At 45.6% G+C, this 26,236-nt stretch overlaps 1 protein-coding gene across 4 annotated transcripts in view; it reads right to left on the reverse strand.

Moving 5' to 3' along the window:
* The window catches only part of ANKS1B (ankyrin repeat and sterile alpha motif domain containing 1B), a 241,738-nt gene that overhangs the window by 4,282 nt on the left and 211,220 nt on the right, over positions 1–26,236 (reverse strand). For all 4 annotated transcript variants that reach the window (XM_073621199.1, XM_073621197.1, XM_073621198.1 and 1 more), the window contains one exon: positions 21,747–21,884. In XM_073621199.1, the coding sequence (XP_073477300.1) occupies positions 21,747–21,884 (138 nt within the window). The remainder of the gene's footprint in view (positions 1–21,746; positions 21,885–26,236) is intronic.

Genomic DNA, 26,236 nt, shown 5'->3' on the forward strand with positions numbered 1-26,236 from the left:
AAGTCTGGATAAGACAGAGACTTTGGAGTCACTCTGCACACGTTCAGTCTGGTGTGTATTGCTAGAGAGGTTATTTTTTTTCTTGGGAGAGTGCATGTGATCACCACAGGGCCAATCAGGACTGTCCAGACATGTCCAGACAGAGGGTCATAGGACAGCTCAGTGCAGTATGAAATCTCCTCCTACAAGCTTCACCAGGAACTGATAAAAATCACAAGACTGCTATATACTGCTGATGAGAAAAGGTATTTAGCAGTTTATATTTACTAAAATAATTACATTTCCATGTTCTGTGTACTGTGGGAGACCAAATATAGTGAATGAAATGTCCTGGGTTCTAATAAGTTTCCTTTTTTCAGCCGCTTTACCTTAATTTCCCCCTGCAGACCTTGCCCGTAACATTTCCTGTCCTAGGTTGACAAAGCTCACTCACTGAACTGTATCTACAGAGGCACAGCATTGTCACCTTGGGTTAGGAAGTGCATTAGGACTACAGAGCATCTCCTCAACTCCTCGCCTTAACATAGGGGCTATATTCTGCAGTTCACAAAATAGAACTGGGAACACTGTTAACATTGTTTGAGACCCCATTTTGGTACACAGGAAGTTAAAAAGACACCAGATTTCTGGCAGGATCAATAGGTAAGTTTCTGTACTTGCAGAAAATGTTCTAAGCCTAAAACAATACAAAACAAATGCAGCCACCATATCTAAGGACTGGTAATCTGCAATATATTACATTTATATTCTTTGCAAATCCATAACAAACATAAGCCGGAAACTCGATAGGTTCTTCATTAGAGAACTTTATTGTTGCACTACAGCAATGGCAAAATCCACAAGATGCTAACGTGTTTTGGCTGAAGCCTTCCTCATTGCATACCATATAGTATTGGTATGCTATGAAGAAGGCTTTGGCTGAAACTAAGAACTGACAGTTTCTGTGAAAACACTATCTATCTCAGTCTCTCAGTCTAGTGTTCATCAGGTGAAATCTGCACAGTAATTAGATCTGAAATAGACACAAGCAGGCAGAGCAATGAAGGAAAGAGATTTGTTTCAGCACTCCCACATTTGTGATGCAGAAATGGGAAGGCATGGATTAAATGCTGTGTGACCTGCAAACTGCATGTCCCTTTAGCTAATAGGGACAAGCTAGGTAAATGAATACATGAACAAAGGGGAATCAATCAGCCATGACACTAAAAACTGCAGCCATGACATGTGAGCCCATCACTACAAGGTAAGGCAAAAAAACAACACAGGGAATATAACTAAACCAATACCAAGCTAAAACAACAAAAACATTTTATAGTGTACAATGCCTTTAACCCCTTCCCACCCGGCCTATTGTAATATGATGGTTGGGTGGGAGCACCAATTTTCCTGACATATGATGTCCCCCCAGGATCGCGTCTCACGAGCACCCCACGAGCACAACCGATAACAGATCAATGAACCGGCTCACTGGCAGTACCGTGTGATCGCTGTGGCCAATAATAGCAAATCACATGACAATTGTACACAATAGATGGCTTTGTTACATGCTATTCATGTGTACTATTGTGATGAGCTCTGTGGTCACAGTGATCACATGATACGGACAGGGCCAATCACAGCACATCTGTACCATGTGATTAGCTGTGGCCAGTTATAGCTAATCACAATAGTAAACACTGAATGAATAGTTTTCATTTAGAAAAAATGGTTGCTTGTACCTGTAAAATTCACAGCTATAAGCAATCATAGTGTGTAAAAAAAATCCTAATCACCTCTGTTACTTTGGTAATACTGTATTGCTCTGGTCACTGTATGTAAAAAACAAATTGTAAAAAAAAAATATATATATATATATATATATATATATATATATATATATATATATATATATATATATATATAATACAAAAGAAAAAAATATTTTAAAAATTGAAAAATTATATATATATTTTTTTCTTTTCTACAAATTGTCACCAGTCAGTGTCCCTGATCACTGCCACACTAGTTATTTGATGACGCTGTACTGCACTGATGACAATATGTAAACATTTTTTCAAAAAGTGACAAAAAAATTACAACTTTAAAAACTCGCCATGCCTCTTACTAAATACCTTAGACTGTCTACTTTCCAAAAAGGGGTCATTTGGGGGGGGGGGGGGGGTATTTGTACTGTCCTGGTATTTTTGGGCCTCAAGAAATAAGATAGGACATGACATCAGGATTGACTGATTTTCAGTTATATATACCATAGTTTGTGGACTCTATAAATTTCCTACAGACTAAATAATATACACTGATTTGCGTTATTTTCACCAAAGAAATGTAGCAGCAGTTTACTAGGGATGCACCAAAATTTCGGCTGCCGAAACATATCGGCCGAAAATGGTGTTTTCGGCGCATTGCCGAAAGAAAAATTTTGCCGAAAATGGGGCTGAAAATGGGGGTGGGCCTGGGCGGGCCTCCGCCCCCTGGTGCCACCCATTGCGGGGGTGTCTTCTTGGCTCGCCCCAGTCCTCCCTCCCCACAGAGCGGCATCTCCATGTGTCCTGGAGCTGTGAATTGTACCTCCCTGGCGGCTGCAGTAACAATGTCCCGCCACCTGTGACAGACGGCACACTGATCCAATGGCGGGTGTCAGGAAAGGGTCCATTCGCTGGTAAGTTATATTATTTGGCATGCAGTACTGGGGTCCACCAGCAGGTGTCTCCTGGCAGTGTTGAACTGTCAGGAGAATATTTCCCTGCTGGTGTCCTGTCATCTTTTGGCTGCAGTACTGATGTCCACCAGCGGATGGATCCTGGCAGTAGGGGGCAGACAACACTCCCTGCGCTCAGGTGTAACTTGAAGCCAATTAGTCAGCCCTATAAATACCCGGCGAGCCCTCACTTGCTCGCCTTGGTATCTTTCTCTCTCCCTGCGTTCTGACCTTGCTGCCTGTTTAACCTTGAGCCTGCTATCTGCCTTGTCCTGATCTGACCCAATCCCTATCCTGAGGCCTTCCCAGTCCTGTCCCTTCTGTTCCTGGCTCCCTTGGATCCCTGCCCTGAACCCCATCCATCCATCCTCTCCTTGTCCTGTTCAGGTTCCCGTCCTTACCCTTCTGCTGACTTCCCTGTGTATGACCTTGGCTTGGCTTGTTTACGATTACGGTATCTCCCTTTACTTATATATATATATATATATATTGTTGTTTGTAGTGGGTTGTTGTGTGGGTTTTTGCACTGTTTGTTCCTGTCACTTATCACTTGTTAATAAACACCATTTCACTTACATGTGTTTCTGGTCTCCTCTGTGCAGTCCACACAGTCTGGTCTACTAGTCTCCTGACAGTATACCAAGGCCATCCCTGACCAGACGTGGCTGCACTGAGAAACCGTCCTGTTACGGTGGGCGCGCAAAATGGACTTTGATGAAATTGTCTATTATTCTCTGCTGGCGGCAGAGGATAATGAATATTGTTGTCAGACTCTTAAAGATTGGACCCGTGACCAACTGCTGGAAACGATACAAACAGCCCATTTATTTGTAGATCAAGGTCATGCGTTATTTGAGGATGTTCAGCCTTTGATTCAATTATGTATAAAGTCAGCCTTGTCATGCATTCCCGAAGGTAGTGACGATTACTCCCCTCCTTTCAGTTGTGACCAGGTGGAATCCCTGGTATGGTTGTTAGAGGATGATCCGGCTTACTTTGATGAACATTATTCCGCTTGTTCCCAGCAGGTGTTGTCCGATTGCATTTATTCAGTACAATCTCTGGTTAGTCAGGCTGTATGTAAATCAGCGTTTGTTCAACCTTTGCTGCAGGCATGGTCAGATCTCCTGTCTTTAGCTAAGCCACAACATTCCAGCCCTGCCATTAATCATCTGCCTTCCAAAAGATCTATCTCCCCGTCACCTATGGCAACCTCAGCTACAACCCAGTTTAATCAGTTCCCTACCAAATACTACCACCCAGTCTCCAAGTGTCACACCTATCCTGCTTTCAATTCACCTGTCTCTCCTCCTCCACCTGTAACAGTCCCACAAAACCCCTCTCTAGCTACAGTTCCTTGGTCTTCCTTCGATCCAGCTACTTTCTTTGCTTACAGCCCTGCACCTACATACAAAACTGCACGGGCTAAACCAAAGAAGAAGCAAAAATTCTTCCCGACCCACACCATCTTGCCAGTAACCCAACCTGTTCCAGCTTTGCAGTCTGACGTTCCAGCTCGCCAGTCTGACGTTCCAGCCTTCCAGTCTGATGTTCCAGCCTTCCAGACTGATGTTCCAGCTTTGCAGTCTGATGTTCCAGCTTTGCAGTCTGATGTTCCAGCTTTGCAGTCTGATGTTCCGGCTTTGCAGTCTGATGTTCCGGCTTTGCAGTCTGATGTTCCGGCTTTGCAGTCTGATGTTCAAGCTTTGCAGTCTGAAGTTCAGGCTTTGCAGTCTGAAGTTCAAGCTTTGCAGTCTGCTGTTCCAGCCTTCCAGTCTGCTGTTCCAGCCTTGCAGTCTGCTGTTCCAGCCTTGCAGTCTGCTGTTCCAGCCTTCCAGTCTGCTGTTCCAGCCTTCCAGTCTGCTGTTCCAGCTTTGCAGTCTGCTGTTCCAGCTTTGCAGTCTGCTGTTCCAGCCTTCCAGCCTGATGTTCCAGCTTTGCAGCCTGATGTTCCAGCCTTGCAGTCTGATGTTCCAGCCTTGCAGTCTGATGTTCCAGCCTTGCAGTCTGATGTTCCAGCCTTGCAGTCTGAAGTTCAAGCTTTGCAGTCTGAAGTTCAAGCTTTGCAGTCTGATGTTCCAGCTTTGCAGTCTGATGTTCCAGCTTTGCAGTCTGAAGTTCAAGCTTTGCAGTCTGAAGTTCAAGCTTTGCAGTCTGATGTTCCAGCTTTGCAGTCTGATGTTCCAGCTTTGCAGTCTGATGTTCCAGCTTTGCAATCTGATGTTCCAGCTTTGCAGTCTGATGTTCTAGCCTTGCAGTCTGATGTTCCAGCCGTCCAGTCTGATGTCCCAGCCTTCCAGTCTGCTGTTCCAGCCTTCCAGCCTGATGTTCAAGCTTTGCAGTCTGATGTTCAAGCTTTGCAGTCTGATGTTCCAGCCTTGCAGTCTGATGTTCCAGCCTTGCAGTCTGATGTTCCAGCCTTGCAGTCTGAAGTTCAAGCTTTGCAGTCTAAAGTTCAAGCTTTGCAGTCTGAAGTTCAAGCTTTGCAGTCTGAAGTTCAAGCTTTGCAGTCTGATGTTCCAGCTTTGCAATCTGATGTTCCAGCTTTGCAGTCTGATGTTCTAGCCTTGCAGTCTGATGTTCCAGCTTTGCAGTCTGATGTTCCAGCCGTCCAGTCTGATGTTCCAGCCGTCCAGTCTGGTGTTCCAGCCTTCCAGTCTGGTGTTCCAGCTTTCCAGTCTGACGTTCCAGCTTTCCAGTCTGACGTTCCAGCTTTCCAGTCTGACGTTCCAGCTTTCCAGTCTGACGTTCCAGCTTTCCAGTCTGACGTTCCAACTTTCCAGTCTGATGTTCCAGCCTTGCAATCTGATGTTCCAGCTTTGCAGTCTGATGTTCCAGCTTTCCAGTCTGACGTTCCAGCTTTCCAGTCTGACGTTCCAGCTTTCCAGTCTGACGTTCCAGCTTTCCAGTCTGACGTTCCAGCTTTCCAGTCTGACGTTCCAGCTTTCCAGTCTGACGTTCCAGCTTTCCAGTCTGATGTTCCAGCTTTCCAGTCTGATGTTCCAGCTTTCCAGTCTGATGTTCCAGCTTTCCAGTCTGATGTTCCAGCTTTCCAGCCTGATGTCCGGGTGTCTGCCCTCCAGCCTGATGTCCGGGTGTCTGCCCTCCAGCCTGATGTCCGGTTGTCTGCCCTCCAGCCTGATGTCCGGTTGTCTGCCCTCCAGCCTGATGTCCGGTTGTCTGCCCTCCAGCCTGATGTCCGGGTGTCTGCCCTCCAGCCTGATGTCCGGGTGTCTGCCCTCCAGCCTGATGTCCGGGTGTCTGCCCTCCAGCCTGATGTCCGGGTGTCTGCCCTCCAGCCTGATGTCCGGGTGTCTGCCCTCCAGCCTGATGTCCGGGTGTCTGCCCTCCAGCCTGATGTCCGGGTGTCTGCCCTCCAGCCTGATGTCCGGGTGTCTGCCCTCCAGCCTGATGTCCGGGTGTCTGCCCTCCAGCCTGATGTCCGGGTGTCTGCCCTCCAGCCTGATGTCCGGGTGTCTGCTGTCCAGCTCCAGTGGTTCCTGTCTGCTGCCCAGCTCCAGTGGTTCCTGTCTGCTGCCCAGCTCCAGTGGTTCCCGTCTGCTGCCCAGCTCCAGTGGTTCCCGTCTGCTGCCCAGCTCCAGTGGTTCCCGTCTGCTGCCCAGCTCCAGTGGTTCCCGTCTGCTGCCCAGCTCCAGTGGTTCCCGTCTGCTGCCCAGCTCAAGTGGTTCCCGTCTGCTGCCCAGCTCCAGTGGTTCCTGTCTGCTGCCCAGCTCCAGTGGTTCCTGTCTGCTGCCCAGCTCCAGTGGTTCCTGTCTGCTGCCCAGCTCCAGTGGTTCCTGTCTGCTGCCCAGCTCCAGTGGTTCCTGTCTGCTGCCCAGCTCCAGTGGTTCCTGTCTGCTGCCCAGCTCAAGTGGTTCCTGTCGTCTGCTGCCCAGCTCAAGTGGTTCCTGTCGTCTGCTGCCCAGCTCAAGTGGTTCCTGTCGTCTGCTGCCCAGCTCAAGTGGTTCCTGTCGTCTGCTGCCCAGCTCAAGTGGTTCCTGTCGTCTGCTGCCCAGCTCAAGTGGTTCCTGTCGTCTGCTGCCCAGCTCAAGTGGTTCCTGTCGTCTGCTGCCCAGCTCAAGTGGTTCCTGTCGTCTGCTGCCCAGCTCAAGTGGTTCCTGTCGTCTGCTGCCCAGCTCAAGTGGTTCCTGTCGTCTGCTGCCCAGCTCGAGTGGTTCCTGTCGTCTGCTGCCCAGCTTGAGTGGTTCCTGTCGTCTGCTGCCCAGCTTAATGACTCTGACATGCCAGCCGTCTGCCCAGATGTGCCTGATGACCAGCCTGACATACCTTCCTCCACCATTCTGCCTGATGCCATAGACCATGGACAATTAAGACCAGTTGGAGCGTCCGGAGGCCGCTCCTTTAGGGAGGGGTACTGTCAGGAAAGGGTCCATTCGCTGGTAAGTTATATTATTTGGCATGCAGTACTGGGGTCCACCAGCAGGTGTCTCCTGGCAGTGTTGAACTGTCAGGAGAATATTTCCCTGCTGGTGTCCTGTCATCTTTTGGCTGCAGTACTGATGTCCACCAGCGGATGGATCCTGGCAGTAGGGGGCAGACAACACTCCCTGCGCTCAGGTGTAACTTGAAGCCAATTAGTCAGCCCTATAAATACCCGGCGAGCCCTCACTTGCTCGCCTTGGTATCTTTCTCTCTCCCTGCGTTCTGACCTTGCTGCCTGTTTAACCTTGAGCCTGCTATCTGCCTTGTCCTGATCTGACCCAATCCCTATCCTGAGGCCTTCCCAGTCCTGTCCCTTCTGTTCCTGGCTCCCTTGGATCCCTGCCCTGAACCCCATCCATCCATCCTCTCCTTGTCCTGTTCAGGTTCCCGTCCTTACCCTTCTGCTGACTTCCCTGTGTATGACCTTGGCTTGGCTTGTTTACGATTACGGTATCTCCCTTTACTTATATATATATATATATATATATTGTTGTTTGTAGTGGGTTGTTGTGTGGGTTTTTGCACTGTTTGTTCCTGTCACTTATCACTTGTTAATAAACACCATTTCACTTACATGTGTTTCTGGTCTCCTCTGTGCAGTCCACACAGTCTGGTCTACTAGTCTCCTGACAGCGGGACATTGAATCAGTGTGACTTGATTACAGGAGGCAGGACATTGTTACTGCAGCTGCCTGGGAAATACAATTCACAGCTCCAGGACACACGGAGATTCTGTTCTGATCCGGGCACGGGTGAGGCTGCATCCAGACACACGCAAGCTGCATGTGATGAGCACTGGCAGGCTGCATCTGATGGGAACTGGCAGGCTGCATCTGATGGGAACTGGCAGGCTGCATGAGGGGAACTGGCAGGCTGCATGAGGTGAACTGGCAGGCTGCATCTCATGGGAACTGGCAGGCTGCATCTTATGGGAACTGGCAGGCTGCATCTGACGGGCACTGGTGAGGCTGCACTGATCTCTTGTATCATGTCTGCAGTCTCTGACCATCTCCTGTACTATGTCTGCAGTCTCTGACCGTCTCCAGTACTTTGTCTGCCATCTCTGACCATCTCCTATACTAAGTCTGCATTCTCTGACCATCTTCCGTAGAATGTCCGCAGTCTCTGACCATCTCCTGTAGTATGTCTGCAGTCTCTTATTGTTTCCTGTAGCATGTCTGCAGTCTCTGACCATCTCCTGTACTATGTCTGCAGTCTCTGACCATCTCCTGTAGCATGTCCGCAGTCTCTGACCATCTCCTGTAGCATGTCTGCAGTCTCTGACCATCTCCGGTAGCATGTCTGCAGTCTCTGACCATCTCCTGTAGCATGTCTGCAGTCTCTGACCGTCTCCTGTAGCATGTCTGCAGTCTCTGACCGTCTCCTGTAGCATGTCTGCAGTCTCTGACCGTCTCCTGTATCAGATGGTTAGATACTGGGGACATGATACAAGAGATGGTTGGTGACAGCAGACTGAATTTTCTTGAGCTTTTCTTGCACCAAAGTTGCCAATAATGGCCAACAATAAATTCATATTAATTTAAATTGATGATATTAATTAAAAAGTTGAATATAATACAATTGTATATAAAAATATAAATATTTTTTAAAAACTGTTTATTTTCGGTATCGGTTTCGGCTTTCGGCCTAGTGTATTGTTCATTTTCGGTATCGGTTTCGGCACCAAAAAACCCATTCGCTGCACCATTAGTATTTACAAAATGTTTCATGTTTTTTTTTTCAACATTTTCTGTCTTTTTTAGTTTATTTAGCAAAAAAATAAAAAACCCAGTGGTGATTAAATACCCCCAAAAGAAAGCTCTATTTGTGTGAAAAAAGATAAAATGTCATATGGGTGCAGTGTTGCATGACCGCGTAATCGTCATTCAAAGTGTGACAGCTCTGAAAGCTGAAAATTGGCCTGGAGAAAAAGGGGGTAAAAGTGTCTGGTTTCGAAGTGGTTAAGGGTTTAAGACCTGGAAAAAAGTTGTCTGATCTACCTGGCAATGGTGTAGTGGGGGGGGGGGAGGCTTCCCCGCTGACAGCTGAATGTAAAAAAAAATTGCTGGCTAAAAAAATTAACGAAAAAACAAGACCATACTAGACCCTGCAGTCTGATATGGTTTTGGAGGGGACACCCCCAAGGCAAAATAAAAAAAAATGGCAGGGGCACCCCCCTAAAATCCATACCAGACCCTTATCTGAGCATGCAGCCCGGTAGGTCAGGAAAGGGAGGGACGAAAGGGTGGGTGCTTACTGATGACATCACCCGGAGAGTCCGCCCCCTTGTGACATCACATGGGACGGACTCTCTGGGTGAGGTCATCGGATGGCCATGCCCCATTGCTATATACGAGATGTCAGACAGTGGTGGAAGTCACAGTGGAGGAAGACAGCCTCAGGACAAGAGCCTTTTTTGTTTCTAGTGGGTAACCGGCGGTGAGGAAGAAGACAGCGGTGGCATGGGCGAAGACAGCGGTACGGGAGAAGACAGCTTCAGGAGAAAGTGGTGGCGGGAAAAGACTGCACGGGAAGAAGACAGAACTGGGACAGACAGCGGCAGGAGAAGACGGCATGGGGAGAAGACAGCAACGGGAGAGACGGCAGCAGATGAAGACGGTTCGGGGAGAAGACAGCTTGGAGCTATTTTTTTAATAAAGGACTTGTCAAAAACCAGCTCTTGTTTTTTTTACATTTCTCTGCTTTTTTGGTGAATTGGTAGGGGTACGATGTACCCGATACCCATTCACATGGGGGGGGGGGCGGGATCTGGGGGTCCCCTTGTTAAAGGGGGCTTCCAGACTCCGATAAGCCCCCCACCCGTAGACCCCGACAACCACCGGCCAGGGTTGTCAGGAAGAGGCCCTTGTCCCCATCAACATGGGGGCAAGGTGCTTTGGGGTGGGGGGCTAAGAGCCCCTCCTGCCTCTTGAGGGTCTGCTGCCTGGTATGGTTCGGGGGGGGGGGCGCTCGCTCATCCCCTCCCTTTCCTGACCACTGGGCTACATGCTTGGATAAGGGTCTGGTATAGATTTTGGGGGGGAAAAAACATCCTCGACCCTTTCCAAAATCGCAGAGGCACAAAAATGCATTGATGTGAACGTGTTCCATAGGAACCCATGGTTAAAAAATTCCCTGCATTTCTGCAAAATGCAAAAAGCATCAAAAAATGCATTAGTATGAATTGAGCCTCGATGCTTCTGTATTCCAGTCATGTACTGGCCACCGGGACTACTGGAAGTTTCCTGGTGGGTCGATTTCAGTGACAGCCTGTCAAAGTAATGGCTGCATTAATTTGAGCACCGCTGTACTGCCTATAAGAGAAATAAAGTAGAACGGCTAATGGCCAGTTAAGGGGGGGCGGGGGGCGGGTTTGTCCAGCCAGCCGGTATGGGAGACCTGTCATCCGCACTGCCCATCACCTCACTTCATAGTGCGCAACCTGGCTCAGCCTCAGCGCCGCTGCATTTCTGAGAGGCAGACAATGGCTGTGCAGCAATGCCGGTTTCTGAAATTCCAGCCAAGGAGACTGTAGCAATGTTCCTGCATGACATTAGCCCTCCCACTTCACACAGTGATGTTAGAAGGAGAAGAAAAATACAGAGGAGAATAATGGAAATAATAAAAGAGGTGAGTGAGTCATTTGTGACACTTGCCATTGACCAGAGTGCAACACAGGAAATATAACTTACACATGCCATCCTAAAGGCATCTGTAATTTTGAAATGCATATTTTTCTCTAAAAAAAGAGTTAAAAAAAAAAGCCGTTTATACTTACAGTGAAATGTTTTTACTTATGTTTTTTTGCACAATTGCGTATAGTTTATATACTGTTTTTGTGCGTGTTTGCAAAATTAAAATGGGCCAGTCTGGATGAAGTCCAGGGCCAAATTTCTGTCCCAGTTTAGCCCTGCTGAATTCGAATGGGTAGAGGAATAAGCAGTGATGCTTACCTTATTCCTCACACCCGCAGGCTTCCTCTCCACTGCTACCTTTTGCCGCTGGTTGCAGGCAATGCAACATCATCATGTATGAGGACCGCGAAGGCCCACCTATATCTGTCAGAGAGGGGAGGAGAGCACCAGCTGCCTGGGGAGCAAGGAATGCTCGATTCCTAGACATAATGAGCATTTAACACTTACCCAAGGTTCAGCTCTAATTTATGATGTGGCAGATGATCGCATACGCCCCTTACATTTTTGTAAATATTTTATTATATCTTTTCATGTTACAACACTAAAGAAATGACACTTTGCTACAATGTAAAATAGTGAGTGTACAGCTTGTATAACAGTGTAAATTTGCTGTCCACTCAAAGTAACGCAACACACGGCCATTAATGTCTAAACAGCTGGAAACAAAAGTGAGTACACCTTAAGTGAAAATGTCCAAATTGGGCCCAATTAGGCGTTTTCCCTCACCGGTTTCATGTGACTCATTAGTGTTACAAGGTCTCAGGTGTGAATGGGGAGCAGGTGTGTTAAATTTGGTGTTATCGCTCTCACTCTCTCATACTGGTCACTGGAAGTTTAACATGGCACCTCATGGCAAAGGCCTCGCTGAGGATCTGAAAAAAAGAATTTTTGCACTACATAAAGATGGTGTCACGTACCTTACAGCGGAGCCAGAAATGATGAGGGTGGCCTCTTGCATGGTTCCGGTCCAAGCACCCCTGGTGGTGGGTACAGGGAGTGCGAGGGCAACGAAAGGGTTCCTGCAGGCAGGAGGCTGGAACTTGGAGATACAGGAACCTCTGCTGAGGAGATGTGGAAACGGATCACCACACTTGTTCAGCGGGAGCCAGATCAGGATCAACTGCAGAATCAGGAACAGGCAGGAGTTGGCAACAGGCTGGCAGCGGGGTACCAAGTCAGAAGGCAAAACCGTAGTCAGAAATAGGCAGAGGTTGGCAACAGATAGGCAGCGGGGTACAGAATCAGGAGGCAGAGCCGTAATCATAAGTTCAAGCCAAGGTCAGTATTGCAGGTAGAGGCACGTTCAGCAGGCAGGGGAGATCCAAGAGAATGGTCAGAAGATAGCCGGGTTTTCAGGAACAAGGTCAATCAGGCAGAGTAACAACAGGAACACAGGAACAAGCTGAAGACAATCCAGCACTGATGCTAGGCAGACTCTCTGTTTATATAGGGTGCTGTGTGCCAGGATTCGCGCCAGTGTACGTGTGTGCGCACATGCGCATTAGCACATTAGCACCTTAGCACATTGGCGCATGCACGTTAGCACATTAGGGCTTGGGCACTCGCGGGTGCGCGTTAGCGCGCGCGCGTTCGCATAGAGGTGCCATTGTGCATGCCCACCCTGGATCTCATTTGTCTCTGGCTACGGTTCCGTGCATGCACATTGGCATTAGCAGAACGAGGATTGGCAGCTGATGCACGGAGATGGGTGCTTGCTGTGTGAGTTTTCTGGCAAATGGCCTAGGCTATTAGAAGATTGCCAAGACCCTGAAACTGAGCTGCAGCACGGTGGCCAAGACCATACAGCGGTTTAACAGAACAGGTTCCACTCAAAACAGGCCTTGCCATGGTCGACCAAAGAATATAAGTGCACATGCTCAGCGTTATATCCAGAAGTTGTCTTTTGGAAATCGATGTTTGAGTACTGCCAGCATTGCTGCAGAGATTGAAGGGGTGGGGGGTAAGCTTGTCAGTGCTCAGACCTTACTCCGCACACTGCATCAAAATAGTCTGCATGGTTTCGTCCCAGAAGGAAGCCTCTTCTAAAGATGATGCTCAAGAAAGCCTGCAAACAATTTGCTGAAGACAAGCAGACTAAGGACATGGATTACTGGAACCATGTCCTGTGGTCTGATAAGACCAAGATAAACTTGGTTCAGATGGTGTCAAGCGTGTGTGGCAGCAACCAGGTGAGGAGTACAAAGACAAGTGTGTCTACAGTCAAGCATGGTGGTGGGAGTGTCATGGTCTGGGGCTGCATGAGTGCTGCCGGTACTGGGGAGCTACAGTTCATTGAGGGAACCATGAATGCCAACATGTACTGAGACATATTGAAGCAGAGCATGATCCCCTCCCTTCAGAGACTGGGCCGCAGGGCAGTATTCCAACATGATAACGACTCCAAACACACCTCCAAGACAACCACTGCTTTGCTAAAGAAGCTGAGGTTAAAGGTGATGGACTGGCCAAGCATGTCTCCAGACCTAAACCCTATTGAGCATCTGTGGGGTATCCTGAAACGGAAGGTGGAGGAGCACAAGGTTTCTAACATCCACCAGCTTCGTGATGTCATCATGGAGGAGTGGAAGAGGACTCCAATGGCAACCTGCGATGCTCTGGTGAACTCCATGCCCAAGAAGGTTAAAGTGGATGTAAACCCGAAAGTTTTTTTCTTAATTTAGGCTTGTAACTTGTATGCCCCGTACAGACGATCGGACATTGATCGGACATTCCGACAACAAAATCCATTTTTTCCGACGGATGTTGGCTCAAACTTGTTTTGTGTACACACAGTCGCACAAAGTTGTCAGAATTTCTGATCGCCAAGAACGCGGTGACGTACACCACGTACGACGAGACTAGAAAAGGCCAGTTCAGAACCAAGCGCGGCACCCTTTGGGCTCCTTTTGCTAATCTCGTGTTAGTAAAAGTTTGGTGAGAGACGATTCGTGCTTTTTCAGACTCGTGGTTTTCAGATCGTTTTCCGCTGTTCAGTTTGTGCTTGTGGGTTTGTATCTGCTCTTCAGTGCATGCAGCAAGTGACGCGTGACACTTGTAATTCTGTTCTTGTTCGTTCATTACTGTTTTTCAGGTCGCTCTTCACAGGCCTTGCTGTTCTTCAGTGCGTTCTGTTACTTCGTTCTGAGCAGCCGACCGTTTTCTAGCCATGTTGCGTATACGTACTCCTTGTAGAGTTCGTGCTGTGTGGGGGCTTGGTGTTGGGGTCCTTACCTTGACACAAGACCAGTCCATGAACAGGGTGGGGAGGAGTTCATGGGCCAAGAATTGGTTGCTTCAGCGTGACCAGTTCTGTCATATGCCTTTGGTCCATGAGATCCGTGAGAATAATCCTGATGATTTCAGGAACTTTCTCCGGATGACGGACCCCGCATTTCACCGTTTGTTGGCTTTGCTGACCCCCTATATCAGCAGGCAGGATACCTGCATGAGGCAAGCCATCACTCCGGAGCAGAGGCTAGTCGCCACCCTGTGGTACTTGGCGACGGGGAGAAGCCTGCAGGACTTGAAGTTCTCGACAGGCATCTCCCCCCAGGCTCTGGGGATCATTATCCCAGAGACCTGTTCTGCCATCATACAGGTCCTGCAGAAGGAGTATATTAAGGTAAGATTTTTATCCTTTAATATCACATTTTATTGTATATAATGTTTGCTAATATATTGTATTTCTTTCCTCATTCCCTAATTACCATGATTGTAATATGCTGTGAATGTCCCCTTTGTCCTCATGCATGCTGGATTTTTATGTAATTATTTTTTTGTCCTTCATACATATTTGCCTTCACTTACCTCCCCAACATGGTCTCCTGCCCTATATTCACCTCATGTAGTCACTTAACAATGTATTTTATCGGCTCCATAGTAGTGCTTTACCCCAAACACCCCTAAAATGTTTTGAAATGTGATTGGTGCTTCAAATTCAGGCAGTGGGAGAGTGCCAGAGGCTTTTTTTGGGTGTCCCCAAATCATTTTGAACCCCCCCCCCCCCAACTGCTAAGTCAGCTGATAACAATTCTCTATCTATCCTCAATCATCTATCTGCTGACTTTGCCAAGCCCATACACACTATAACCATCTCTTTTGTGCTCAGATTTATGGATGAATTCCCCAAAGCATGTAGTGCAAGGACCTGCCTGTATACTTTCAAATGGTACTGTTTAAAGTTTTGGTATCCTATTATTATCTTGATAGGTAATAGCAGAATGTCCAAATGCGCTCAAATGTGTAAAAATTGTACTATGGCACTTCTTACCTGTCCAGTGGGCTGCCAATAGTGTAACTAAGGAGGGTCTGTTCAAAGTAATACACATTATATAGGCATTCATCTCTCAATGAGGTGGAGAGGGTTACCTGTCCAAGAGTACCCCCCATAATGTTAGAAATGGCCCATGAGAGGGGGTGGGGAGGGGGAATCTGATAGGTGTACCTTATACTTTGGTCTTTAAAAATTCCCATAAATAAATGGTATTTTAGCGTTGGCCAAGAATGTTTGTGTCTAATCTGCTTTCCATGTTTATGTGCAAAAAGACAAGTTTTTTTTATTTTTTTACTCCACAGTTTCCTTCCACGCCACAGGAATGGCAGACTGTGGCCTTCCACTTTGCCCAGTGGTGGGACTTTCCTAACTGCGGAGGGGCAATTGATGGGAAACATGTCCACATCATCCCACCACCCAACTCGGGGGCGTACTATTATAATTATAAGGGGTTCAATAGTATTGTGATGTTGGCGGTGGTGTCAGCTACTTGTGAATTTCTGTATGTGGACGTGGGGAAGAATGGCTGGATGTCCTATGGTGGAGTCATCGCCCAGACAGAGTTCTACAGGAGTCTCCAGAATGGCAGCTTGAACTTGCCACCTCCAGAAGACAATGTGGAAGGACTCCCATTCGTCTTCGTTGCGGATGAAGCTTTTGCGCTGGGGGACCATCTTATGCGGCCATTCCCGATGAGGACCCTCACCCTGGACCAGAGGGTTTTTAATTACAGGCTGGCCAGAGCCAGAAGAGTGGTGGAGAACACGTTTGGAATCATGGCCAGCCGGTTCCACCTATTTCTTACACCCATACATATGACGGAGTACAAACTGAATCACATTATCCTGGTGTGCTGTGTTCTACACAACTTTTTACGGCAACATTCTGCCAACTATGCTAGCTCAGTTGGGCCTGAGGCCGGAATTCAAAATTAACCAAACCTGACGGCGCTTGAAAGTGGCCGTCCTGGCTTGCCCCCCCCCGAGTGCCCGTGATGTCCGGCTAAGATACCTTGAATTCTTTGCGGGTAGGGGGGCTATCAATATGCCAGACAATGTGTAAAACGTTTTTCAAATAAAAAAAAAAATAAGCAAATCTTTGGTGACATTTACTGCTTGTGTTTGTTTTAGCTGACCCTGACAGAAATGTGGTGAGTCCTGAAAATGGCGTGATTGTGTAACCTTACAAAGCACTGTTGGGTGTTATTTACTAAAGGCAAAGACACTTTGCACTACAGGTGTACTTGAAACTGCACTTGTAGTGCAAAGTGGATTTGCCCTTAGCAAATAACACCCATTGTCACAGAAAACAGCAATTAGAGCACCACAAAAGTGTTGTAGCGTTGAGACAATAATCCACACATTTTTGATTATCAATCTTTTTAATACCTGCACAATCACATGTGCATTTAGAAAAGGTTTTTAAAACAAACCAACATGTTTGTTGTATAACAATTTTTGGGGTCACATTAGAAAAAGTAGAAATGTCCATTTAAGATAAAACAGGCATTTTTAAAACCAACAAGAAAGACACAAATCTTGAACTTACAAAGTTCACATTTGGTAGAACTTGAAGGCAATATCAGACATGAGTATTTAGAAACTGTTTTTGATATTGTGTTCAGATGGGGTGAAGTCACCCCTGGAAAAGCCAAATTTTGAAGATGCACACAAATAGCCGAATGTCAACATGTACTACTTGCCATCACGGGGGATCAAGGGACGTGTTTTGGGGTGCAACCCCTTCCTCTCAGCTACTTTATTATTGAGGAAGGGGTTGCACCCCCAAAACGCGTCCATTGATCTCCCGTGATGGCAGATAGCACATGTTGACACACTGTGTGCCTCTTCAAAATTTGGCTTTTCTACAATTTGACAACAAAAATTTAAAAATTGTAGCACACCAAAAAACAAAGGGATTTGGAGGGGTTTTAAACTCTCCCCAAAACATCAATGATGCTCTTATTTTTTTGAATAACATCATTGATGTTTCTCTTGATGTTTTCCAAGTCCCTATTACACCCCATGATCTCCCCGATCAGGATCTGTGCACTTTCCGAGGTGAAAGGATCTGGATCCACAACATCACGATCACCTAAAAAGATAGAAACCAAAAAAAAACATGTATTATAAATATGCCGGCATCCATCTCTTACCTGAGCCTGTGGTCGCAAACACTCACCTGTTGTGGTGCCAATTTCCACCACGTCTTCCTCCTCCTGCTCTGCGTTGCTTGGGTGGATTTCCCCTTCTTGCAGAGGTGGGGGACTCTGGTCTCCTCGTATGAGGGGTGTCCTCCGAGTCTTTTCTCCCCTATGTAAAAAAAAATGGTATACTTAGCACACAGATATTTGATGGCAGAACTATAAATATGAAACATTGCTTGGAAGTGGGGTACAAGTGTCTGTTTTGGCAGAGTTCCAAGATGTAGAATTTTTAGTGTTCTTTGTCAAGCTTCAATACTTTACCTGTTTTGTACAAGCTTCACAGATGGAGACACCCCTATAGTATCCACTGGAGCACCTGTGTGGGACCCCTAATAAAAAGGGTGCTCCAGCGTCCAGATGTGTAACCAGCTGCTGAGTGTCCTCTCCTTACACAGAATCTAGTTTGCATTTCATTCTAGTAACAAACACATCTATACAACCAAATTAGTTTCAGACAAGTAGGCCCTAAAATGTGGGCAAATGCATATGGCCAAAACAATGGTGTTTTCTAGGCCGCATGAAAAATGTTTGATACGAACGAATAATGTGCCCATGAACATGAAAGCTCACATTTAGAAATGGATAACAGTTAAGAAAAGCACATGGAGCAGCACGAACGTAATAAACATAAAAAGAATCGGAACACAGGACAACTACTTACTTTTTTGCAGCACTCTCCGGATCTTTCTGTACCGCTCATGCTCTCTTAATTTGAGGTCCGACCACCGCTTCCTGAGCTGGTCTTTCGATCGTCGTACCCCGAAATTCCGGTGCAGACTCTTGACCACTTTCGCCATGATCTTGGCCTTTCGGACATTGGGGTTGGGGTAAGGTCCATACTTCCCATCATAGTCGGCCTTCTTCAGGATGTCGACCATCTCCAACATCTCCTCAAAGGACATATTTGATGCCTTAAATCTTTTCCTTCTGGATCCAGACGTTTCAGGCTCCGGGCTTTCCTCCCCCTCCTCCTCGTTGCTATAATTAGCACGCACCTGCTGTGTCTCCGCCATGTGCTCTTCCCCCACTGCGCCGAACGAAAAGGGGTGGGGAATAGACTAGAAAGAACGTCAGGGGCAGGCGGAGTTACACGCATGCGCAGTGTGTATAAAGCGTAACACGCGTGCTTAGTACGTACGATCTGTGAGTGGAGGAAGGAGTATCGGAGGCGCCGATCGCGAGAACAAAGGTAAGATCTAAACTTGGGCCTATACTGCTTCTAGATTGAGGCCTATATTGTAACAAGATTAGTAGAGTTTTGCCTGACATTAGGGTTTGTCTCGTGTTGTGTTTTGCAGATAAAATGGATGGCTTCAATGACCACAACTTCCTCCCCCTGTTTATAGACAAGTACAGGGAGCTGCCCTGTCTGTGGCAGGTGAAACATCCTCATTATAATAATAAACAAAAGAGGCAGGCAGCGCTGGAGAAACTGCTGGTGTTGGTGAAGCCGGTGGTCCCCACGGCAACCATCCCCTATTTAAAAACCAAAATTGGTGGCCTGATGAGCACTTATCTTAGGGAGCGCAAGAAGGTCACGGATTCCCAGAGATCCGGAGCTGCAGCAGATGAAATTTATGTCCCCAGGCTGTGGTACTATTTGAGACTGCGGTTTCTGTCAGACCAGACTGGAGTCAGGGAATCCCTCTCAACCCTTTCTTCCACTCTTCCTTCCACCCCAGCTGAGGCTTCCGATGTCCAACCTGGGACTTCCAGCCAGGAAGAAGTGGAGGAGCCCTGATGGAGTCAGGTATAGAATTCTTCTACAGATTTCTTCTCAATAATTAAATGATCTTTACTAGATGTCATTATTGGGACAAGAATGAAAAATGCTGGGCTCAGAAGAAGAGTCTGTTATATTTGTGAACATTCAATTTGCAACAGTCATGAGATGAAAACTAAAACTATGTCCCTTTTTCATACACAGGAAGACCTCAGCCAGGATGAGGCTGTGGAATGTGGCACACAGGAGGAGGCTGTGGAATGTGGCAGCCAGGAGGAGGCAGGGGTTAGTGGCAGCCAGGAGGAGGCGGGGCTAAGTGGCAGCCAGGAGAAGCCTGGGACCAGTAGGAGCCTGACCGAATCGCAGGTTCCTCCCCTCCGCCTTCCATACAAAAGACCCAGGAAGGGGAGTCACGTTCAGGATTCAGCGCTCAGGCTCATTCAGGAGGCTTCTGCGTCCCTCAGAGCCTTACCCACTCCCGAAGAGGCCTTTGCCTGCATGGCTGCCACCAAACTGAAGGGCATGCAGGAGGGTCAACGCCTCATGTGTGAGAAACTTCTTTATAAAGTCCTAACTAAGGGGGTGAGTGGCGAAATCACACCCAATACTGAGGTGATTGAGTTGGACCATCCTCCTCCTCCTCCTGCTGCCACAACTCCACCACCACAGCCACAGCGTGGAATGAAGCGTGGAAGGAAGACCAGAGAGTGATGGCCCTGGGTTCAGTCTGGTCTGGCAAAAGATGCAGGCTGTGGTATGACCATAGCCTGGGGACACAGATGTCATCTGCTGCTTTCCGGATCTCTGGGACTTCTGGACCAGACTGTACTCCCTTAGATATGGACTCCTCAGGCCACCAATTTTGCTGTAAAATAATTGATGTGTGCCCTGGGGGCCAAAGGTTTCACCAATTTCTGCTTTTTCTCCAGCGTTGCCTCCCTCTTTGTTTGGTTCTGAGCCCTTAATAAAGGAATTTTTGTTTCAATTATACTCGCCTATGTGTGTTTTCCTTAAAAAAAAACTGTTTGTTGGTGAGGAGGCAGGTACATTTCAAAATACAATGTGAAATTAATAAGGGACACCAACACCAAACAATCTCATTGAGATTAAATAATACAAGATATCAATGGTGTTGTGGTAACTTGACACACAAAACACACACAAAAATATTCTGGAGTAAAAACCAAAAAAAATTTTAAAAAATAAACAGCCTTGAAAACATTTTTTAAAAAATTAAAAACAACCAAAAAAATATTGGTCAGATGTGACAAATCAAAATATATTGAGGGAATCCCGATAAATAATAAAGAAATAAGTTTGTCAGAAGTCTGTGTGAATATGAGCAGCAAAACTACTTCATTCTACTTACATTATAAAGAAGAAGAGAGTGCGCTGTATTAAACTATTTAAAACATTGCAGCGGGACGAAAGTGCTGTATCCATTCCGAACGCTCATTTTACCAGACCGAGCTGTTCCATCTCAGAATTTTTTCTGAGCATGCGTGGCACTCTGGGTGTCGGAACTGGCCACACACGGTCGGAATTGACGCGATCGGATTTTGTTGTCAGAAAATTTTATAGCCTGCTCTCAAACTTTGTGTGTTGGAAAATCTGATGGAAAATGTCCAACGGAGCCCACACACGGTCGGAATGTCCGACAACACGCTCCGATCGCACATTTTGCGTTGAAAAATCCGACCGTGTGTACAGGGCAGTACAGTATAGGATTTCATATCATCTATGCCCAGTCTTGCCACGAAGAATTAATCCAGCTCTGAGCAATCCTCTTATCTTTTTTCAGTGAGATAAACATGGACAGACAGAGAAATACCAGTCAGTGCTTCCCCTCTGCTGTGAGTGACAGTTGATTTACATATGTCATGCACGAGCCTTAGAGAGGCATTCTGTATAATTCTCATCCCCTCCTCCTTTCTTCTCCAGCTCTCCCAGGATTGGCTGCTCCACACCTCAGCATGATTAGGCATGCTGAAGTCATGTGGAGACTTTTCTGGGTTTTGACTGGATGTTAGAGATCATACCAGAAGTTCAGTGTGAGAAATACACAGGAGAAAATGCATGTTGAAAAGAGGAGTGTGGAGGTGGGTGGGGAGTCTACTGACATCACGACTCAACCCACTGAGCTCCGGACAACAGACCCACCCACAGAATCTGCAGTTTTACGGGTCTCATATCAGATAGAGGGGAGACATTTGACAGGTAAGGATGCATGCAGGAGGCATGTATATCCTTATAGATAACCACTATGGCAGTAGTTTAGAAAGGATGAGAGTGGGTTTACATCTACATTAAGGCAGTGCTGGAAAATAATGGTAGCCACATAAAATATTAACACTTTGGGCCCAATTTGGACATTTTCACTTGTGGGTGTACTCCCTATTGTTGAAAGCGGTTTAGACATTAATGGCTGTGGTGTTATTTTGAGGGGACAGCAAATTTACACTGTTATACAAACTGTACACTCACTACATTGTAGCAAAGTGTCATTTCTTCAGTGTTGTCACATGAATAGATATAATAAAATATTTACAAAAATGTGAGGGGTGTACTCACTTTTGTGAGATACTGTATATATATATATATATATATATATATATATATATATATATATATATATATATATATATATATATATATATAAAAATATATATATGTTGTATATACATTTTTAAACCCAATTCTTTTGAACTCACCACATCAAACGCTGTGAACACATGACAATAATGGAGATTAGATTTCAAGTCTTTTGTGATATATGCAAACGTAGAGAGGTCTTCTGGATCCTGTGCAGCACATGATATATTGCGGATTTCGTGTTCGGCAATAATTGCCTGTATGAAGAAGAAAATTAGGAGAAATCAAATTAAATGAAATCAAGTTAAGGATAAGGTACCATGAATAAAATATTTCTACATAAAATGGCTGTTATAGTGCAGTGCATAATATTATAAATCATATTTGCTATGTGTTTAAGTCTTTATGCACATTTTCTCTCATTTTCTATCTTTTTTTCCTTCTCCTGTAAACTTTGTCCTGTTTCTCTGTAAAGTGGTTCCAAAGGCAGAAGGTTTTTTACCTTAATGCATTCTATGCATAAAAATGAAAAAAACCTTCTGGGTGTGTATGGAGACCTGCAGGAATTGGAAGGAGATAGCTTGCGGAGGCAACCCAATGCCCTAAGGGCCCTTTCACACTAAGGCGGTTTGCAGGCACTATTGCGCTAATAATAGCTCCTGCGAACCGTCCCGAAAGTGCCGCTGCTTTGTCTCCAGTGTGAAAGCCCTTGGGGCTTTCACACTGGAGCGGTTCGCTAGCAGGACGGGAAAAAAAGTCCTGCTAGCAGCATCTTCGGAGCGGTGAAGGAGCGGAGTGTATACAGCTCCTTCACAGCTCCTGCCCATTGAAATCAATGGGACAGCGCGGCTATACCGCCGGCAAAGCGCCTCTGCAGGGGCGCTTTGCGGTGGTTTTTAACCCTTTCTCGGCCGCTATCGGGGGGGTAAAACCGCCCCCCCCGCTAGCGGCCGAATACCGACGGTAAAGCGCCGCTTACAATAGCGGTGCTTTACCGCCGATGCTGCCCCCGCCTCAGTGTTAAAGGTCCCTAAGGCAACACACATGTGCACTGTAACACATGACAATGCACCATGGAGTGTAGTCGCACACATTTTTCAGCATGTTTTTGGGATGTTTTGGTTCATTGGAACCCAACTGATTTCATCTGGCTGCATTAAAGGGTTAGTCCACCTTCACCAAAAAAAAAAACAACTAACTATGCAGGTAAGAAGAGCCTATAGAATATATAAAAATAAAAATAACCATGCAGGTTTGACTAAAGTCAGATCTTGCCATTTAGGTACTTCTTGAACTAAATATAGTTGCAAATGTTCTTTATTCATGGACTGTATATTATGTATGTTTTTTGTGTTTTTCTAGCTGTTCAAACCATGTATCCCCTGAGGAAGCAAACACAGGTGAAACGCGTTGGTCGGAGTCCCCTCCTGCTTGAAAGTTGTGCTATCATTTATGTGCATGTTAAACATATAGGAGTGTGGGTACATACTCAGGTTTTTAAGGGGTATTGCCCCTAGTATGTCTTTTTTATTAGATTTGTAATGAAAAGTTTTCTAATTTTATATGTTTAGCGATATTCATTTTGAGAGGAGGCACTTTTAAAGTCCCCACTTAAAAAGAAAATTGAATGTTTCCACACAAAGGAATATGTACCAGCTCAAGAGTTGGAACTGGGAAGTAATGGATACTAATTAATGGAACTGCTGCTGGAGACACTGCTGGTTATACACCTCCATATGGCAGGTCAGAGCTTATCCCCACAGTGGTCTTCTCATCCCTTGTGACGGCTGACTGCTTGATTGGTGATCCACATCCACCCTGTGTGGAGCTTGTAAGATACTTTTATGGCGGAGTGAGCATACGTCCTTGCATCACTTCCGGCTACAGGCGCTGGTGTCAGCAACACATGCTTGTATTATTCCAGTTGAATGTGAGTACCTTTACACATGTTTGTGCAATAAACAGTTCGATACAGTATCACGCTATTGGGCTCCCTCTCTCTTTTTATGATGTTTGGTATATGATGGGAACTCTTCACAATCAACACCAAGGACGAGACAAACCCTAAATTGCTACACAGTGGCATATACTGTGGATGCCTCAGACCCCAGGAGGGGGAGAAGTTTCTGGTGAGTACAGCCATAATAGGAGCACGAATAAGGCATGCACTATGTGATCACTCATTGGAAAGTGAATTAGATCAAAAGTTGATTTCCTCACTGGCACAAGAGCACTTTATTGATTTTATATAACTTTTGGACTATTGTTATTTATTAATTAATATCGGTATAAGATCAACAGTTGGTTTTTTCACTGGCACAGTAGCACTTTATGGATCCTATATAATTTTGCACTATTGTTATTGATCAGCCAATATTGGTATTTTGGAAGTTTACATGCTGGGGGATCTATTTAGTTTTATATGTTTATTCTACATAATATTTGTCCTAGAAATATTGTTTTTTATCATATTGGTTTATGGGATAAACAGAGTCATAGTGAATTGTGTTTTATTAATGCTCACAGATTGTGAAGTATCTAAATATATATAAACACTATATTTTTAGACCACAGATTTGCACTACATACACTTGGAGTATTGTTGATTCAACACATCAGTAGTATCATATCGGTTTGGTTTATTCATATTTTATCACTTACAGCCATATGTATTTAAAATATTTTTCACTATCACATCTATAGGTAAAATAGGAGGTCATACTGTTTGCAAATAGTAGTCCAAAAAGGCATTTTTGTTCACCCTTGATTGGGGTTTAATTAGAAGCACCTACCACCAGGTATATAATAGAACAGCACCATTTATATATTTTTTTCTTTTTTCTCTCTCACTGATTTACTCCATCATTTGGTAGGGGCAGCAGTTTTATCAGCATTCTTTTTAAAATCAATCCTTCAATTGAAACACCTACCATCAGGAACAGTTATAAATAGAACAGCGCCATATCTACTTTGTTTTCTTTTTCACTTTTAAAGTCCCACCTATACATTGTCATTTTCCAGTTACTATAGGGATGTGGTGCCAATTTCTCAGCCAAGCTATTTTTTGTAAAAATACCTTTTGAAGTTTGTCCCAAAGATGGCATCACCCCACCCAGGCTTGTTTTTAGGACAATGCTAAGAAATTCTCAGCTGTTACTGCTACCCCCCACCACCCTTGCACATGTGTGGTCCACTATCTCCTCCATCGCAGCATCGCTGACCTCAGAGCAACTACGACAGGGGATACACAGCACAGACAGGGGGTTTTCAGATTGGAGTGTCTTAGTAACCTCCCAGCAACAAGATTCTTAAAGGGACTACACCTATAGCAAGGGTAATTCTAATGGCAAAGTTTTTTACCTGCAATCGCTCCTTACCTGCATACTCAGTTTTTTGGTAAAGGTGAATTAACCCTTAAATTAAAGGCATATTTACACATGACATAACGTACATCAACATGCACCACATAAGTGTAAATGGGCCCTAAGTGAGCTTATTCAGCACATGCTCAAGTTGGTAGATTGATACACTGCAACAATGTCTCAATAAGAAACAGATGCTGCGAGTGAGCAGGCCCTGTTCTTTGTTTTGATTTTCACATCTGATTGAAGTGTGCTTTCAATGTTTGTATCATTTAATATCAACCCAGAGAACATGGTGAAACAATGCGTTTTTTATGCTTTTATACAATAATCGAGTTAAGTTTGTTCTTTTCTTTATACTGCCTCAGCATTGTTCACAAACAGCTTTTTGCCAACTTAAGCATACCTATGCCCCCATTGATAGAAAGTTTAAAGCTAAACTCTAGGCAGCTTTTTAAAAAAAGGAAAGCAGATATGTATTTATGAACCGATTCTAAACCACAATATGAAAATCAAAGTTTACAGGTATGGTGCCCTGTTTTGAGAAGAGGTCAACTTACCATCTACTGTATAACTAGGAGTGTGCATGCTCTTAGTTTAAAGACTGCACTTCCACCACTAAACACACAAAGCAAAGCAAAAGGTTAAAGTGTATGTAGACCGTTACATACAGCCACCAAAGTTTCTAGCCTCAGGCGATACACAGAGATGAATCAAGTTTTCCTACATAAGTTATATCTGTTTATCTACAGCACTCTATCCTCTACAGGCTCCTAAAACATACATTTTACACAGCATTTCTCATCTCCAAAAATCAGGGGAAGAGGATAAGAGGTCACACAATTCACATGATAGAGCATACAGCTAAGTGTAATGTGAGACCTGCATAAAGGAAATGGACATGCTCTCCTCTACACAGCCTCATAGGGAACCATGCACAGCTGTGGCTGTCAATTGCCTGATGCATGCTGGGGAGGGGGCGAGGTCTTCTCCCTGGATTGTTTGGTGTTGGGAAAGACTGTCAGAAGCGACTTATGTAGATAACAGAGGAATGAGACATGAGACATAAATCACACTCGATGCTTTGGATTAAGGCAATCACACATACCTCCCAACTTTTTGAGATGGGAACGAGGAACACCTATTAGCAAAAGTATGTAGGCATAGGACACATCTCCTGCCACGCCCGCTTAACCTCCCTAGCGGTAATCCCGAATGTGGCTCGGGGGGGTTAAATTTCAGTACCA

This window comes from Aquarana catesbeiana, linkage group LG03, assembly GCF_042186555.1.
Source record: "Aquarana catesbeiana isolate 2022-GZ linkage group LG03, ASM4218655v1, whole genome shotgun sequence".
NCBI lineage: Eukaryota > Metazoa > Chordata > Amphibia > Anura > Ranidae > Aquarana > Aquarana catesbeiana.